Source organism: Crocuta crocuta, unplaced genomic scaffold, assembly GCF_008692635.1.
Source record: "Crocuta crocuta isolate KB4526 unplaced genomic scaffold, BGI_CrCroc_1.0 scaffold72, whole genome shotgun sequence".
In the NCBI taxonomy this organism is placed as follows: domain Eukaryota; kingdom Metazoa; phylum Chordata; class Mammalia; order Carnivora; family Hyaenidae; genus Crocuta; species Crocuta crocuta.
The window spans coordinates 1,291,783-1,309,854 of NW_027529427.1; the positions used below are offsets into that span (position 1 = coordinate 1,291,783).

The 18,072-nt window shown below is 46.3% G+C and overlaps 1 protein-coding gene across 1 annotated transcript; it reads right to left on the minus strand.

Annotated features, from left to right (window-relative positions):
- Positions 1-192: 192 nt before the first annotated feature.
- On the minus strand, positions 193-16,206 carry SLC2A3 (solute carrier family 2 member 3). The gene is made up of 10 exons (XM_077759054.1): positions 16,014-16,206; positions 14,102-14,194; positions 13,400-13,572; positions 10,111-10,351; positions 9,688-9,850; positions 8,590-8,777; positions 4,095-4,199; positions 3,629-3,730; positions 3,017-3,220; positions 193-1,232 (listed from the first exon to the last, which is right to left on the minus strand). The coding sequence occupies exons 1-10, from the start codon at positions 16,026-16,028 to the stop codon at positions 1,014-1,016; spliced, it is 1,503 nt and encodes a 500-aa protein (XP_077615180.1). The 5' UTR covers positions 16,029-16,206; the 3' UTR covers positions 193-1,013.
- Positions 16,207-18,072: the final 1,866 nt, after the last annotated feature.

The window sequence follows — 18,072 nt, forward strand, 5'->3', positions numbered from 1 at the left end:
AAGTGAGCCCGCTACCAGGGGAGGAAGTTGTTTGGTCCAGTGAGGGGAGAAAGGATTTCTAGAAACAGCCTTCCCTTCTCTGGACTCCAACCAAAATTAGAACCCATTAACCACCATTAACTACAATGCCCATCTTAATAATAACCCTAGATTTCAAGTAACACTACATAAAATCTTAAACAAAGAAAATAGTTCCAAAGGTAACCAGTAGCTTCTTAATACAGGCACATGACTTTTCTGAGAAAATAAACTTGAGAGTTTCCACCTGAAGGACAGAAATCGTTGAGAGGCACCGTGCAAGCTTCACGCACCCCATCGTACACCCTGCGACAACACACTACATTTTCTCCCTCAATCTTCCTGTATTGCACCTGGACCTCTCCAGTAGCCAGTCTTCCTACCCTAGCAACCTCTCCTTAAACGCCTCCCTCTAACCTCAATTTCCTTACGTTTTCATTATTTGGTAAAATTACTTTACACTTAAAAAAATAAATATTTATGCAATAAAACCAGAAGAGAAAATAAATAAAACTCAAGTTAATTTGCTCTGCAGAGCTGTATGGAAGCGAGGAAGGTGCTCTTATTTAATCCCTCTCTGCCTTCCACACTCCTGTACATCTGCTTCCTGGGAAGTCTGGGGCCAGGGAAACGGCCCCGCACTCTTACTCCCCCGTAGGCCCTTGCGAGGCCAGAGTACAACCCAAGGGAGGAAGAGCTGGCAATGTTGTCATGAGCCAGGTGGCCAGTTCCTCCTGAGGTGAAGGTAGGTTCACTCGGTCTCTTCTCCACAGAAGAGACGTGTCCAAGAACTGAAAGGTTTCACAAGCCACTGAAGATACAACTAAGTCCAGTCCTGGGCTCCTCTGAGTGCTCATGGAGTGTGTGGGAAGAGAAAGGAATCAAGTAGCAGCATTCGAATACAGTCCTGGGTTACAGCCTGATGAGGTCTCCCCCTCCTCTGGGAGAGGTCGAGTTTCCGTGTTGGGAGGGAGGCGGGGAGGAGGCACGGAGGCTTAGACGTTGGTGTCGGTCTCCTTCCCGGGCTGGATGCTGTTCATCTCCACGATGGGGCCTTTCTCGCCTCTGTCGGCCTCCCTCACCTGCCCTTCGAAGGCCCGGGTGATTTCCTCAAAAGTTCTGCCGCGGGTCTCAGGGACTTTGAAGAAGGTGAAGACCAAGAAGATAACAAGGAAGCCGGTGAAGATGATAAAAACGTAGGGTCCTAAATAGAACTAGTGAAAAGATACAAAAAAAAAAAGGAGTATCAGTGTTAAAGCTGGTCGTTCGTTGCCCAGCTCGTTTCCGTGCCATCTGTTTCGGGTAGGCTCCAAGACCTAACCTCTCCACATTTACCAAGAATGTTAAGGCTTCCTCAGAGATTTGTGGTGCCATTGCTAACTTACAGATTTCTCTGCAATTTGGGGCCATTCTTTTTCCTCTTCATTGAAGTTCCCTGCTTCTCAATAGCTACTGAGTATTTTAGGACTTTTGAAGAATATTTTTAAAATCTGGGTTTCTGGGGCGCCTGGATGGCTCAGGTGGTTTAACGTCTGACTCTTGATTTTGGCTCAGGTCATGATCCCAGGGTCCTGGGACTGAGCCCCGCATTAGGCTCTGCACTTAGCATAGAGCCTGCTCAAGATTCTCTCTCTCTCCCTGTGCCCCTCCCCTGCGTGTGCTCTCTCGCTCTCACTCTGTTAAGTAGAATTTTTTTTTTTAATGTTTTTTTATTTATTTCTAGGAAAGAGATAGAGACAGCATGAGCAGGGGAGGGTCAGAGAGAGAGGGAGTGACAGGCTCTGAAACAGGCTCCAGGCTCTGAGCCGGCAGTCAGCACAGAGCCCGACGCGGGGCTCGAACCCACGAACCGCGAGATCATGACCCAAGCGAAAGTCGGACGCTTAACTGACTAAGCCACCCAGGCGCCCCTCTGTTAAGTAGAATTTAAATACAACAAAATCAAATCAAATCTGGGTTTCTGAAAGAATCACAGAAATAGGAAATACTTTCCAGAAGTGCATGGCAAGTTCCTTTATTTAAGGGACCAACGCCAGGTCATTTTAGAATAGGAGCTGGCTCATCCATTCATTAACATCCCTTTGTTTAATGAGCCTTTAAGGTCTTGAAGTCATGAAGTGTCGATTTGGAATCCTTGGAGGCTTAAAATTATCACTGTTTCTAGGCAGGACTATGCCTGTAATCACCTCAGACTATTGGTCTTTTAGAAGCTCCCAGTTTTAGGTGCATGGGTGGCTCAGTGGGTTAAGTGTCCAATTCTTGATCTCCCTCAGGTCATGAACTCATGGTTTGTGGGCTTGAGCCCCTCATCGGGCTCTGCACTGACAGCACGAAGCCTGCTTGGGATTTTCTCTCTTAGGGGATGGGGGCGGGGGTCCCAGTTTTACCCTCCCGCTAGAATCCTTTTTTGCCAGCATTCCTTCTTTTTGTATATGCCATTGAACATGAGAAAGAAAAATCTGTTTTAAAACACTTGCTATCTAATCCTTTGGGGTGTCAGGAACCAGATTTTAAACCTGTTGGCTTAGGTGAGCTGATTTTGAGACTGGCTGGGTGAGTTTCATTTTATTTATTTCTCTTTTGAAAGAGAGAGCTAGCGAGAAGTGGGGTTCAGCCGAAGTGGGGCTTGAGCTCACCTGATGTGGGAATCGAAATCATGAACCATGAGATCATGACCAAGGAAAGTCAGATGCTTAGCGACTGGGCCACCCAGGCGTCCCCTAGGGGGGTTTCATTTTATTTTATTATTATTTTTTTTAATTTTTTTAAATGTTTTATTTATTTCTAGGAGAGAGAGAGAGAGAGAGACAGCGTGAGCAGGGAGGGTCAGAGAGAGAGGGAGTCACAGACTGAAACAGGCTCCAGGCTCTGAGCTGGCAGTCAGCACAGAGCCCGACACGGGGCTCGAACCCACGAACCACGAGATCATGACCTAAGCGAAAGTCGGTCGCTTAACTGACTAAGCCACCCAGGCGCCCCATCATTTTAATGTACTTACTGCAGCTGAAGGGAAGAGCAGCCCGACCAGAAAGTTGGAGGTCCAGTTGGAACAACCAGCCACCGCCATGGCAACCGGGCGGGGCCCCTGGCTGAAGAGTTCGGCCACAATAAACCAGGGAATGGGGCCTGGGCCAATTTCGAAGAAGGCCACGAAGACCAAGATAGCAGCAATACAGACAAAACTCATCCAGTTATAGTTATCCTGCATGAGGAAGAAGCAAAGGAAAGTCAGTACTAAAGACCACACACAACACGGGTATGATCTAGCCTCCCAGAGAGGAGAGGGGGGCCGCCGAGCATTTAAGGCTCGGCGTACTGGGGTACAGTGGAGTTACTGGACTTTTGAATCCTAGCCTTGTGGTCATTGCACACTGAGACTATTATTCCCCGTAAAATGGGGAGTAATTACTTTTGAGATTTCTTTAAGCATTAAATTACATAAGGTATTTTACAAGCTATGTGTTACACAGATAGGAGAATTCGAGCAGCTTAATGACCTATCTCTGACGATCCACTTTTCTTAAAACTGGGCAGGTCACCTGTGTCACAGAGAGTCACCTGGTAACCTCTCCTACATCCCGCCTCCCCCCTTCCCTCCAAGAGCACTCACCTTTAGTAACAAGGAGATGGTCATGAGGATGGAACAAAAAGCCATCCCTCCGAGGCCAATCATATGTAGAGTCCTCCTCCCTGCCCTTTCCACCAGAAACAGCTGTAAGGAGAACAATATAGCATGCAATGTCTGCTCTCCCTTTCACGAAGGCGCTGCGTGGGCGACCTGAATCTGCCTTACCAACAGCAGGGTTCTCATTATTCTCACACTCCCCATTTTAGTTCCGAGCTAGAAGCATCCTACAGAGTCCCGTTCACACCTCCCTTTTTCTCACTCACTTCCTCTTTGCTTGTAGAGAGTGAAGCCCACTTACACCCATCGCTCAATAGCTCTTCCTTCCCAAAGAACAAGCCGGAAAGGTTTAGATGACGGTAGGAGGTGGGAGGACACGAAGCCCACCTTTGAACACGTGTGGTAGGAGTTCCTCTCCCCCGCCCCCAAACTAGCAAACCACCCAACTTACAGAGACGACGGTGAAGATGGTGTTAACCACGCCCGCCCCGATGGTGGCATAGATCGGCTCCCGGACACCCGCATCTTTGAAGATTCCTGTTGAGTAATAGAACACCTAATGGGAAACAAAAAATGGGATTTTGAAACAGCAGTGGTGCATCAACAGTTAAACAGAGAACACTCAAAAAATAAACTCGACTGTCCCATGAGGTTAGAGTCCTTCCTGGGGTCTTCTGTCTAATCACGGTATCTTTTCTGCAAATGAATGATCTTCTGTATCTTATCTCTAGTCGCTTCTTATTTCTGGTCAATTCTAGCTACTCGTTTCCATTTGTTCTTGTACGCTTATTCCTTTGGCTCCATTTAAGTCTCTTCTGTTTTTAGTCAACTTAGACCTAAAGGTTTAAGTCATATTAATTTTTCCAATTAAGCTTTTTTTGCTTGTTTAAAAAAAATTTTTTTTTTAGTATGATCTATATCCAGTGTGGGCCTCGAACTCATGACCCTGAGATCAAGAGTCAAATGCTCTCTGGGGCGCCTGGGTGGCTTAGTCGGTTAAGCGTCCGACTTTCGCTTAGGTCATGATCACGCGGTTCGTGGGTTCGAGCCCCGCGTCGGGCTCTGTGCTGACTGCCAGCTCAGAGCCTGGAGCCTGTTTCAGTCTGTGACTCCCTCTCTCTCTGACCCTCCCCTGCTCACGCTGTCTCTCTCTCTCTCCTAGAAATAAATAAAAAATAAAAAAAAACATTAAAAAAAAAAAAAAAGAGTCAAATGCTCTTCAAACGGAGCCAGCCAGCAGCAAGCCCCTTAATAACCTTCTTTGATAGGTAAGTACCCTAACCCTGAAAACAGTGAGTGGTACACTGATACCGTAATTTGATAGTGAAGAAATTGAGGAGTAACCACAAGCCTGCTCATGTAATTAGAAGCAGAACTGGGGCTAGAATTCCTAGCTCTGGGTCCATCCCCATTGTTTTAGGAAATAACACCACTCTCTTTGTAACTTTATCCTATTCAATAAGGTATTATTTAATGTGTACGGGTTTTATTATTTGCTTGACGCTGTGCTCAAACATACGGCTGTTACAACTACCACAGTTAAAGAGATGTCAAAATATTGGACTCAGGCCTCAATGTAATAAGGGAACAGTACGGGACAGTATCTAGATCATGTAGGCTCAGTCCCTCAAGTTTGGGTCAAGAGTTTTAGGATTTAATCCAGAGTGCTTGCCTCTATAGCAAAATTCGTCAGACTTTTTGACGAATAGATGTGTCTACACTGGGATTTACCTCTCAAGAAACGACTCTTACAACCTCAGATAGAGACGGTGTGTATTTGTTTTTTTCTAAAATAAGACTAAGGAGGGGCGCCTGGGTGGCTTAGTTGGTTAAGCGTCCGACTTTCGCTTAGGTCATGANTTTTTAATAAAAATTTTTTGGACGTTTATTTATTTTGAGAGAGATAGTATATGTGGGGGAGGGGCAGAGAGAGAGGGAGAAGGAATCCCAATCAGGCTCTGTACTGTCATCGTGGATATGGGATTCGGTCCCACAAACCATGAGATCATGACCTGGGCTGAAATCACGAGCCATATGCTCAACCGACTAAGCCAGCCAGGGGCCATAAGGCTGCGCTTTTGGGAACAGATCTGCAGGCTCTTGGCTGGTATAGTTGGTAGAACATGCAACTCTTGATCTCAGGCTTAGAGTTCAAGTCCCACATTGGGTACAGTTTACTTTAAAAACAAAAAGAAAAAAAGAAACCGAGGAGACTGGCTGGCTCAGTCAGTAGAGAATGCAGATCTTGATCTTGGGGTTCTGAGTTCAAGCCCCAGATTGGGCGTTGAGATTAGTTAAAAATAAAATCTTAAAAAAAGAAAGGGAAGGTGGGAAAGGATTTGTAGTATCATCCCAATCAAAAACTGCTGTTCTAAAAGAGAAAGGGCAGCTAAGACTGTTTAAAAAAATTCCAATAATATTATTTGATATATTTATTAAAAATTAAAAAAAAAAGTTTATTATTATTGAGACTGAAACACAGCATGAGCAGAGGAAGGGCAGAGATAGGAGACACAGAATCCGAAACAGGCTCCAGGCACTGAGCTGTCAGCACAGAGCCCAATGTGGGGCTCAAACCCACAAACCGTGAGATCATGACCTGAGCCAAAGTCAGACACTCTACTGACTGAGCCACCCAGGTGCCCCTCGAGGAAAGTTCTTACAGTCAAATTACTTTGCTATTTGCTGCCATCAAGCGGGCTTCAAGCTAACACGTACATCATCTCAACCTACAAGTAGTTTTCCTCTGCTAGGTCAATACCACCCAACCTCTTACCCTCTGCCTTTTCCAAGGGAAATTAGAAAACTTTGTTTACTCAACGGGAGGCTGAAAAAGTGATTTTTATACATCATTTCCGGAAGTGGGAGGAGTCTGTCCTGCAGAGTGCTCATCTATCATCTGTAATTTTCCAGGAGTGGGCTTTTTCTGATCCTGCTTTACAGGACCCAGACTGGAGCCCAAATTATACTTTCTGGGGGTACAAGTGAGGCCCCTAGGGTTCACAATTTAAGGAGGTACTCATGCTTGGGACTACTGATTTGCACCTAGATGCCTCACTCTAGTCCCAGCCCTGCTGCTCTGGAAAGTCTTGAGAGTGTATTGTATTACAGTGATTTTCTTAAATTAAAAAACAAATATATATATAATATATATTTTATATAATATACAAATATAAAATATAAATATATTATAAATAATACATTATACTACATAATATATATATTTTATATATATTTTTAAGTAACCTCTACCCTCCTCGATGTCACAACCCAGAGATCAAGAGCTGCATGCTTTTCCAACTGAGCTANACACTCCTATGTATATAAATATTTTATATATATAGATTTTTTAATGTTTACTTTTTATTTTTGAAAGAGAGATAGTGCGAGCAGGGGGGCAGTAGAGAGAGGGGGAGACACAGAATCTGAAGCAAGCTGTGGAGCTTGAACCCACAGACTGTGGGATCATGACCTGAGCTAAAGTCAGATACTTAACCGACTGAGCTACCCAGGCGCCCCTCTTCCCAATTTCTGATAGCACTTCCTCCAACCCTGCATGAGAAGGCACTGCTATTTCAAACACAAGCAACCTTCTTGTGCGTTAGGGAGACAAGGCCCCTTGATTCTGATTTTAGTAGATCATGCTACAAAATGTGGATCGGGGCATGATCTCATGGTTTGTGAGTTTGAGCCCCACTTAGGGCCTTCTGCTGTTCGTGTGGAGCCTGCCTCGGATCCTCTGTATCCACCCCTCCCCCACCCCCACAGCTCTATCTCAAAAATAAACATTAAAAAAAAAGAAAAAAGACTGATAAAAAACGCTCAGGCATGAATCTGAAATTTAAAAAGGCGGGCTAGCAGTGTGTCTCAATTACAAATATTTCATCTGCAAATGGATAGAAGGTATGGGAATACCCTCTCTCGCTACAACTAAGACGCAAACGCTGGAAGGGGATTACCTGCATAGAATATAAGCTCCCTGCCAACTGCTAGCTTCCATTTTGCTCCCCACTTTAAACTATCAGAGTCACTATTCTGGTTGTAAATACACTTATAGAATGGTATCTGCATACCTCTTGAATTGATTTCCTAATTATTCCCCTGGGCTTTATAATGATTTTCAGACTGTAAAGTCCTGGGGGAAAGCCACTGCATGTAAATTCCAGGGTCTACTTTAGTCCTCTGGCTTCCGTTATCTTTGAGGACATCAAGATAAGATCGATCAGAGTTAGGGGGCACCTGGGTGGCTAAGTTGGTACCATGTCTGACTCTTGGTTTCAGCTCGGGTCATGATCTCACAGTTTGTGGGTTCGAGCCCTGCATGGGGCTCTGGCTGACACTGCAGAGCCTGCTTGGGATTCGGTCTCCTTCTCTCTGGCCCACTTGCGCTCACGCTCTCTCTCTCTCTCTCTTTCAAAATAAATAAAAATTTTTAAAAAGACCGACCAGAGTTAAAGACAATTGGAAATAAAAAATGAGAGGTCAAAGAGAGGATTCATGAAAAGTAGATACATGTGTAACGTTCTCTATCCTGAAACAAGTTTGGAAGAGGACAAATGGTCGCCAGGAATTCCAAGACTAAAGGTGGTGAGTTTTTTGTGTTAGTATTGTGTTAGTATTTCTTTTCCACATGGAAAACATGTGCTGCAGATAAAATCGTCAAGGAATGAAACAGGGGCACCTGGCTGGCTCAGTCAGAGGAGTGTGTGGCTCTTGATCTCAGAGTTGTGAGTTCGAGCCCCGCCTTGGGGGAAGAGATGACTTAAATGAACTCTAATTAAGAAAATAAAAAACAAAAGTAACTCAAAGCCTGGAGAAGCAACGTTTTTGGAGTGGCCGCCATGCGGCGAGTAGCGCGGGGAGGCGATGCCTGCGTTTGGCCTGGCACTCAGTGCTCGGGTGGGTTAAGTGCAGCGAGGGCCCGCAGGCGCGGAGCGGATACTCACCGCATTGATTCCAGAGAGCTGCTGGGAGAGCTGGAGCATGATGGAGATGATGATGGGCTGCTGGTAGCTGGGCAATCTGAAGAGCTCCAGCACCGTTGGCTGCTTCTCTTGGGCCATCCTAGCACTCTCTTCTTTCATCTCCTGGATGTCCTGAGTCACATCCGGGGTGCCCCACAGCCGCTGGAGGACTGGTGAAACAAGCAAACCCAGATAAAGCTAAGGTGCCGACTCAGCTTCCTTTTCCCTGTAACACAGCTGGGAAGAGGCCACGCCAGATGGGCTTTGGACAGGGCTCAGCAATTAGCATCTGTGCCTTTATCTGCTTCTCATCTTTTAAAAGATCTTTATTTTTGAAAGGGGCGGGGGAGGAGCAGAAAGGGGGAGAGAGGATCTGAAGCAGGCTCAGCACTGACAGGATGACAGTGAGCCCCATGTGGGGCTCGAACTCATGAACTGCGAGATCGTGACAGGAAGTCTTTTATGCTCATCCCCTCCCCCCCTTTTAATTCTCACGTCACTCTTTTTTTTTTTTAAATGTTTTATTTATTTCTAGGAGAGAGAGAGAGACAGCGTGAACAGGGGAGGGTCAGCGAGAGAGGGAGTCACAGACTGAAACAGGCTCCAGGCTCCGAGCTGGCAGTCAGCACAGAGCCCGCCGCGGGGCTCGAACCCACGAACCGCGAGATCATGACCCAAGCGAAAGTCGGACGCTTAACCGACTAAGCCACCCAGGCGCCCCATCTCATGTCACTCTTTAGGGGTTGAGTCGAGGGGCGCCTGGGTGGCTCAGCCAGTTGAGCGTCCGACTGAGGCTTAGGTCATGATCTCACAGCCAGTGAGTTCGAGCTCTGCATCGGGTTCTGTGTCTCCTTCTCTCTCCACCCCTCCCCTGATTGAGCTCTGTCTCGCTCTCAAAAAGAAATAAACATTAAAAAGAATTTTAAGAAAAAGAAAGTATCTACCTTGAGAACATCAGGAAACTCTTCACTTGGGTTCTGAGGGGCAGGGAAGGAGAGGACAGAACATAGACCCACTACCCGTGGCCTGAAACAAACCGCAACCTCAAGTTCCTACGGTGAGGGGGTGAAGGATACTCACTACTCTTAGCGCTCTCCTCTTCCTTTCTGTTAATGACCAAGAATCGAGGGCTCTCCGGGCAAAAGGGAAGGGCGGCGCTTTGTAGGATAGCTGGGACGATGGTGAAGCCCAAAAGCAGAGGCCACAGCTCTTCTGTACCCAGGATGACTTTCAGGCCGAAGATCTGGAAGCCAGACAGAGGATCCTATAAATCTGATCCTTTCTAAGCCACAGGCTGATTAAAAGAGAAATTCAGAAAATCCTCCATTCTTTGACTACAGGAAAAAGAAAAACTCTGTTTCGTCCCCTTTCTCTAACCTCCCTGCTGCCTGTGAGCTATGGTAAATAGTTGTGAAACTTACACAGCTGATTACATGCTACAGATTCAGGAGTACTTTACGTTACCTCATTTAACGAGCCATGAAACTAATATTCGGTAAGTACCTGAGCCACCAGGATCCCGATGACGATGCCCAGCTGGTTGAGAGTGCCAAAGGCCCCCCGCAAGGCGGTAGGTGAGATCTCGCCAATGTAGATGGGCACAAAGCCTGTGCAGAGGCCACAGAAAAGGCCAATAATCAACCGGCCCAGGATCAGCATTTCAACTGATGTCGCTATTTTGCAGAACCCCATAAGGCAGCCACCCAGGATAGCCAGTAGGTTGACGATCAGCATTGAATTGCGCCTGAAAGGTTAAATGAAAACAAAACAAAACAAGAAAACAGAGAGAAATTAGCAAAATAGGCCCCGCCCCTCTCCTTCTTTCCTTATTCCCTTCTCCAGGCTCATGTACCTTCTCTTTTTGGGGTAACTTTTCCTTTTTCTGTTATCAGAACATTTCTAGTTGGGATAACCAGGATTGATGGTTCTTACACCTCTGTGTGCAGAAAACTCATCTAGAGAACTTGTTTAAGATTCTCCTAAGCCCCAGCTGTAGCCAGAATGTAGTAAGCACAAAGGCCAGCAGTTCCCAAAGTTGTCCACCAACTGACAGCATCGGTTAGAGATCCGCAAGAAATTAAAATGGTCCCACCCGGGGTGCCTGGATGGCTCAATTGGTTAAGCGTCTGACTTCGGCTCAGGTCATGATCTCATGGTTCATGGGATAGAGCCCCGCGTCGGGCTCTGTGCTGACAGTGAGCTCAGAGCCTGGAGCCTGTTTCAGATTCTGTGTCTCCCTCTCTCTCTGATCCTCCCCTGCTCATGCGGTCTCTCTCTCTCTCTCTCAGAAATAAATAAAAAAACAAAAAAATTTAAAATGGTCCCACCCACCCAATTTAGTGAATCATTGGGGCCAACTCTGGGGTGGAGCCCAACAATCTGGTCCCAAGAACAGTGCAGGTGATTTCATTCAAAGGTAAGGTTTGAGAGCTGCAGCCCTGGGCAATTCTGCTACAGCTGGTCCAACACACTCTAGAGAACATTTTGGAACAGTACGGATCTCTTTATGCTTCCTACTACATCTTGTTTTGTTTTTTAATTTTTTTTTAATGTTGTATTTATTTATGAGAGAGAGACAGAGAGAGAGACAGCATGAGCAGGGGAGGGTCTGAGAGAGAGAGGAAGACAGAATCCGAAGATAGGGGCTCTGAGCTAGCTGAGAGCCCGATGCAGGGCTCGAACCCACGAACCACGAGATCATGACCTGAGCTGAAGTCGGATGCTTAACTGACTGAGCCACCCAGGCGCCCCTGCATCTTGTTATAATGTACTTGCTTCGATGTCACTAACAAGTAACAAAGATAGATTCCAGACAAATGTTTTTCTATTTGTAAAAAGTAGACCGCCTTTCAGCTCTCCTTCTCTAAGGCTAACCTGTGAGGAGGCCATTAACAATTGAGAGCCAGTGTAAAATAATAAATTGCTGCATGTAGGTGTTAGGCGTGGGAGGCAAAGCCACTGGAATAGCTAAAGGAAGACACAGTAAGAGATTAACACTGGAAAATTACCGCAGATGTTGGGAAGAACCAGATCTACGATTCTCCCCTTGGGAGGTCTGCTGATATTACCCACGGGAGTTTTGAAACATCGATACTTTAGGGACATCTTAAAGATTCTCAGATCATCTTTTTTTTTTTTTAATTTTTAATGTTTATTTATTTTTGAGACAGAGAGACAGACAGCTTTAAGTAGGCGAGGGGCAGAGAGACACAGAATCCAAAGCAGGCTCCAGGCTCTGAGTTGTCAGCACAGAACCCGACACAGGGCTCAAACCCATGAATGCGAGATCATGACCTGAGCTGAAGTTGGGTGTCGGGCACCAGGGCACCCAACCCACTGAGCCACCCAGGAGCCCCCAGGAGATCTTAAAGGTACACCCCAAGCCATCCCTTATCCTCACTTTTACCTTTCTCTGCATTCCTTTCCCTGGGTCCCCACCACCCTCTAGGTGTTATTCCAAGAACAATTGGAAGAAAGTCATGTGAATTGGGAGATCCACTTTAAAATTTCAATGACTTTAGGAGATACAAGATGGCCTCAAAAATGCAAGCCAAACAATTATCAAATAAAATGGGTTGCTTTAATTTTTTAAAAAGTTGAATTTCCATTTGTGTTTCCAGGACATCTAATTAGCAAACTCAATGGCTCCTCCCTCAGAATACTGGAAGTATTCTGCTAAGACATTGTGTTAAGGGTGAGGGGGAATGTCAGTTCAGTTATTTGGCCATTGTCCACATTTGCCACAGACCAAGGATTACAGAATGTTTCCTCCCAATTGGCTTTGTAAAATAATGAAAACCTTTGCGTGAAACCCCAGAGTTCTTAAGACAAGCAAACAACTTCTGACCTGGTAAATAGAACAGATTTCTGGGAAATTGCACTTTATTAGAGAATCCTGAATTAGTTTATGCCGGACTGCCAGAGGCTAATCTCTTGAAGGGCAGCTTCAAGCAAGGGCAGTCCTGTTCTTTTTTCTTTTTTTAATTTTTTAACGTTTTTATTTTTTATTGAGAGACAGAGTGAGAGAGAGAGGGCATGAGCATGGGAGGGGCAGAGAGAGGGGGAGAGAAAGAATATGAAGGAGGCTCCAGGCTCTTTGCTGTCAGCACAGAGCCTGATGCAGGGCTCGAACTACAAACCTCACAAATGGTGAGATCATGATCTGAGCCACCCACGTGCCCCAGAGCAGTCCTATTCAGTGCACCCTGGACTAAGCTTGCCTTGGTCAGATTTGGGGATGCTTTCATTCAAATGCATCATCAATTCCCTATCCCCTTCCCCCCCTTTTTTTTTTTTTTTAAAGTGTTTATTTCTGAGAGAGAGAGAGAAAGACAGTGTGAGCAGGGGAGGGTCAGAGAGAGAGGGTCAGAATCTGAAACAGGCTCCAGGCTGTGAGCTGTTAGCACAGAGCCCAACGTGGGGCTCGAACCCAGGAACCATGAGATCATGACCTGAGCTGAAGTCGGACGCTCAACCGACTGAGCCATCCAGGAGCCCCAATCCCCCCCTTTATAAAAGTTTTTGTTTACTTATGAGAGAGAGAGAGCACGCGCTAGTGGGTGAGGGGCAGAGAGAGGACAGAGGATCCCCCCGAAGCTGGCTCTGTCCTGACAGCAGCAAGCCCAGATGTGGGGCTTGAACTCACGAACCATGAGATCTTGACCTGAGCCAAGGTCAGATGCTAAACTGAATGAGCCCCCCAGGTGCCCCATCGCCTCCCCATCCTAATTCTCAATACCTATTCTCAATGCAACTGGCGTAGCACCTTCTTTGCCCAGTTTCTAGTCAATACCTGCCAAAGCGGTTGACAAAGAGTCCAACGGAGAAGGAGCCAATCATCCCACCAATGGAGAAGATGGCCACCGCCAAAGACCAGAGGGACGTGAGTAACACCTCGTCGGGGAGGTTATTCAAGTTCCCCTTCGACCTCTCAACCAAAGTGTGATTGAGAAAGTCCTTTATGATCTGCAAATTAAAATGGGTGGTGGGCAGACAGACCGTTACAGTTGAATGAGAGAAGGGACAAATATGGCGGACCTTCTCCGCCCTATGAAAACAGCATTACGGATTACTTTATAGGTAGAGAATCAAGTCAGTGAATAGATGGGGTTGGAAGAGACCCAGATCATATTGGAGTTCATGGTAGCTCTGCAAAGAACAACTTTGATCTGTCCTGAAAATCCCAGTAGGTAGTAGCACTGATATTCAGGGCCTACCCCAGCGCTCCCCTAAGAACTCTCCACCTCCCCATTCTCCCACCATCATGGCAGGGAGAAAGGAGGATGGGTCCAGTCAAGGGTTTAGGGAGCAACAGAGCGTTCTGCTTTCAGTATTCAGCTAGACTTCCCCACCAACAATATTCTGCCTCTTCAGCCTTAGCCAAGCTAGACAACAAGTTTGACTGAAATTCTTCATTCTTGAAGTCCTCCTTAAAGGAATCATTTCCCTATTCCGAATTCTAACTTAACTCTTAACTCTAGTTTCTGGCACTCACCATCTCGGGAGCATTGATGACTCCGGTGTTGTAGCCAAACTGGAAAGAGCCTATTGTAGCAATGGAGATGGCAAAGATCAGAGGCGCCGTGACCTGGGGTGGGGTTGGGAGGTGGGGAGAGAAGGGGAAAACCAGTTCTTAAAACTCTTGACTGATGTATTAGGAGCACTCGACTACGAGCAGTATGCAAAAAACAAAAACTTATTGAAATTCAGGTAATGAACGGGAAACACAAAACAAGAGGTTACACTGAAGAACTTCTCCAGAGCTCTGCAGGAAATGGTGCAAACTTGAGAGAAGTGGCAAGAAAATTTGGGAAGAAAGTTAAGGAAACTTTAACCTATTGGTTTGAAAGTATTAAAAAAAAATTGCCCCAGATAAAAGCAAGCATAGGGGCACCTGGGTGGCTCAGTCGGTTAAGTGTCTGACTTTGGCTCCGGTCATCATCTTGCGGTTTGTGGGTTCCAATCCCACGTCGGGCTCTGTGCTGACAGCTCAGAGCCTGGAGCCTGCTTGGGATTCTGTATCTCTCTCTCTCTCTCTGCCCCTTCCCAGCCCATGCTGTCTCTGTCTCTCTCAAAATAAATAAACATTAAAAAATAAATAAAAGCAAGCACAGAACTGCAGGGAAAGACAGTGTGGGGGTTCCTTGAAGTGGATTACTTTGAAAACAGATCCAGTGTTGTCTCTTCCATCCCCTGGATCCCACAGGCGCCCAGAGTGGTGGTGTCCTCATTGCTGGGCTATTCTTACCTTTCGGGGATAATGTGATCTAAGGAATCTACCCACAGGTATCCTGGTCCCGTTTGAAATTCTTCCTGTTTACTTGCTAACGTACCGCTGCCCCCACCCAGCAGGGGGAGTGCACTAGTTCCCTCCCAGCCAAACCTAGGGAGACGAAGTGGGGAGGAGGAAGTCGTCTCCACCTTGCTGGAGCAATCCCAGTGTTCTCTGCATTTCCAGCTCGAGGAAGCCTGATGTTAAAGCCTGAGGACGTCTCTGCAGCACTGCCCCAGCCCTTCTTTCCTTCAACTCCCTCCCGGTCCGATTAGACAAAGTGGCTGGCTTGGAGTTTCTCTGAGCTGACCTTGTACCCTAGGCAACTAGGCCTAAGTACCCGGGGTGCCCCCGCCCGCCCCGCACACAGCTCTTTCTGCTTAATCCTTTCCCCATCAGTAAGCGCCTCTTCTTTTCTGCCTCACCTCATCATTTGCTATCCTGAGAGCCTTTTCCGCTCCCTCCCCATTTTTTCTTCCCTTCTCGTACTTCATGTATTTTCCAATGAGTTTACCTTGGTGACGATGCTTTTCTCCTTGCCGATACTGCATACGTACCAGACAATGACCGATTAGTGGGTCGTGCACCTCGCATCACAGCCACCATAAGGGCCGCGGGATTCTATCTCCTTAGTATCCAGGAACTCCTATAGCTTTTGGGCGGACGGCTGCACACTGACCCAGGCCCCCCAGAACCAAACCCAGGTCCTTTCAAGGTCTAATGCTTCCCGAGGAATCTCTGCGCTGGCTCAGAGACCCACACTGGTCATCAACACAGCCAGGCAGCCTGGAATACTCAACCATCTCATCCTCACATCCTCAGGGCACGTGATTATGTAAAACAAAATGAAAACACAGGAAAACTGACACACACACACACCGCTTCTCGAGGTGTCCTTCCCTACGATGGGAAGGTGAGTGGGATGGAGAGAAATCCTTTAGAGGCTGTGACATCCAAAGAGAAGTGGCCAAACTGTGGCACTGCAGGCTGGAGAAGAAACGAAAAGGCCCGAAGATGGCTCGGTGACTTAGAATAAAACACAGCACAGCCATCACCATGAAGTGGGGCCTTTCCTAAGGCCCAGTAATTTGTACCCCGCAGGCGCAAAAATAACGGCTAATCGTATCATTCTTACCTTATATGTCCCCATGGCCCTAATTTAATTCGTTTCCAGTCTTCAATGAAGATCTAGGACTGGGATCCCAGAGCCACCTCTTCCAGGCAACAAAACCTCCAAAATGTCCTTCTGGGCAGCAAGTTTCTCTCCAGGTCCGCAGGACCCGCTCCACATGTCCCCCTCACTCTTCCAGTTGGAGCCCGCCGGCTTACTTATTTATAATCTCTGCAAAGGGTGGAGCCTCCGAGGGAGACAAGCCCCCCCCCTGCCCCCCCCCACCCCCGCCTCTAGTGATCCCGTGACCTCTCGGAATTTTGTGACCTCAAACTCTACCCCCACCCTAGGCAACAACTCCCTCCCCCTCTTCGTTTCAAAACCACATCCTTCACGCTCCCCACTCCGTTTTTTAAGCTCGTCCTCCTTCCCTCTTCTAATAGCCGCTATGTAGCCTCTTAGTTTCACAGACAAAATGCTACCAGAAAAGGCTGGAGGGAGGGCAAATACACTTTACTTCTCGCTCTCGCATCTGCTGGGAATTAAATTAATGTATAAAGAGAATAAATGCTATTTATATAAGGCAAAGTCGACTGGGTGCTACTATCTGAGAGTTAAGGTTGCCTGAAGGAGTGTAAGCAGAAAGATTCATAATGCTATGAATTTATCAGCTGCTTTTTGATTACAAGCTAGGTCTACAATCTTGAAGGGGAAGGAAGGGCAGTCTGAGAGAAGAAAAGCAAACAAGGGAAGAATTGGGCCAGGTTTTGGCTCTCCTTGTCATCGGATTAGCACAATCTCTCCTGGGGGGAAGAAAACCAGAGTATCTGGGAGCCAGACCAACTCCCCTGGGGTGCAGGAAGGAGAGAATCTACTGCCTGTGGGATAGGATCCAAACTCCTTAATTTGGCATTCACCATAGCACCCATTCTGAATCCTACCCATTCCACAATGCTTTGCCTCAGGTTTCTAGCGTCTAGAGACAGAACAATCACCAAATTCAGTTAAACGCGTATTTGCTGCGCACGCACTACACGTCAGATGCTCTCCAAGAAGTTGGGGACTCCTTGGTTATGAAGGACAAAAAAAAGTCCTAGCTTTTAAGGAATTTATAGCATTTCCCTTCTTCCACTCACCAAACAAAAGAGGGACAAGCCCAACTGGTTCTTACACAACTGGAGAGAATGATCAATAGCCTATTAATTACAGACTGTGAATTTCTTGAAAGAAAAGAGTGAGAGAAGTATCTGATTACTAAGCTATACGAGAAAATTGAGTGAGATGAGTAGGGAAAACAGATAAGAAAAACGTGCACAGAGGAAGATGAAGGATAATGAGAGCAGAGAGAGAAGAGGGTCCAGGTGAGAGTAAACAAAGAAAACAATTTAGTTCTGATTCAAGAGTTGGGTGAGAGATAGTATCGAGGCTTTGCTGGGGCGGGGGAGGTATCAATGGTCAAATTCCTAAGGCACGGTAATTTGTAGCCTAGCAACTCCTTCACTTTGGGGGCCGAGGGTGTGTAGGGACAGAGCACAGTAAATAGGCATAATTTTTCTAGTTGGTTAACTGGTGGAAGTGCATCTCTCTTTGGGGTTTTGGCTGAGCGCCTAGAATTCAAACTGATGCTACTGGACCCGGAACAAACCAGGTTATGATGTCTCTCTCTTTTTCTAAAACGAGGAGATCTTCTAAATCGGACTGTTGGCTGAGTATGAGTGAAACGTGACATTCAAGAAACCCTTCCCAGAGGTCACACTTCCCTTCCCCCACCTCACTCCTGTCCTTCCTGGAAACTCTGAGCCTAAAGGCCCCTTTAGTTACCACAGCAACTGAATTTAGTAGCCAAAGGACAAAGAATATCCTGCACGGCATTGAGGTCCAATAGAAATAAAATCCAAGCACTTATGTAATATAAAATTTGCTTGGAGCCACATTAAAAATTTTTAAAGAAACAAGACAGATGAATAATTTAAATAATTATTTCATTTGACCCACTATAGCCAAAATATTATCATTTCTGTATGACATCAATCTAACAATTATTACTAAGGTAGTTTACTTTTTCCTCCCTAATAAGTCTTTG

Bases quoted from the DNA above. Each gene is read 5' to 3' on its own strand.
- SLC2A3 (XM_077759054.1), bottom strand. The intron at 9,851-10,110 runs GTACTTACCGAA...TCTGGCTTCCAG, and splicing joins TCGGGATCCTGGTGGCTCAG to ATCTTCGGCCTGAAAGTCAT. The intron at 3,731-4,094 runs GTAAGTTGGGTG...TTCTCCTTACAG, and splicing joins CCATCTTCACCGTCGTCTCT to CTGTTTCTGGTGGAAAGGGC.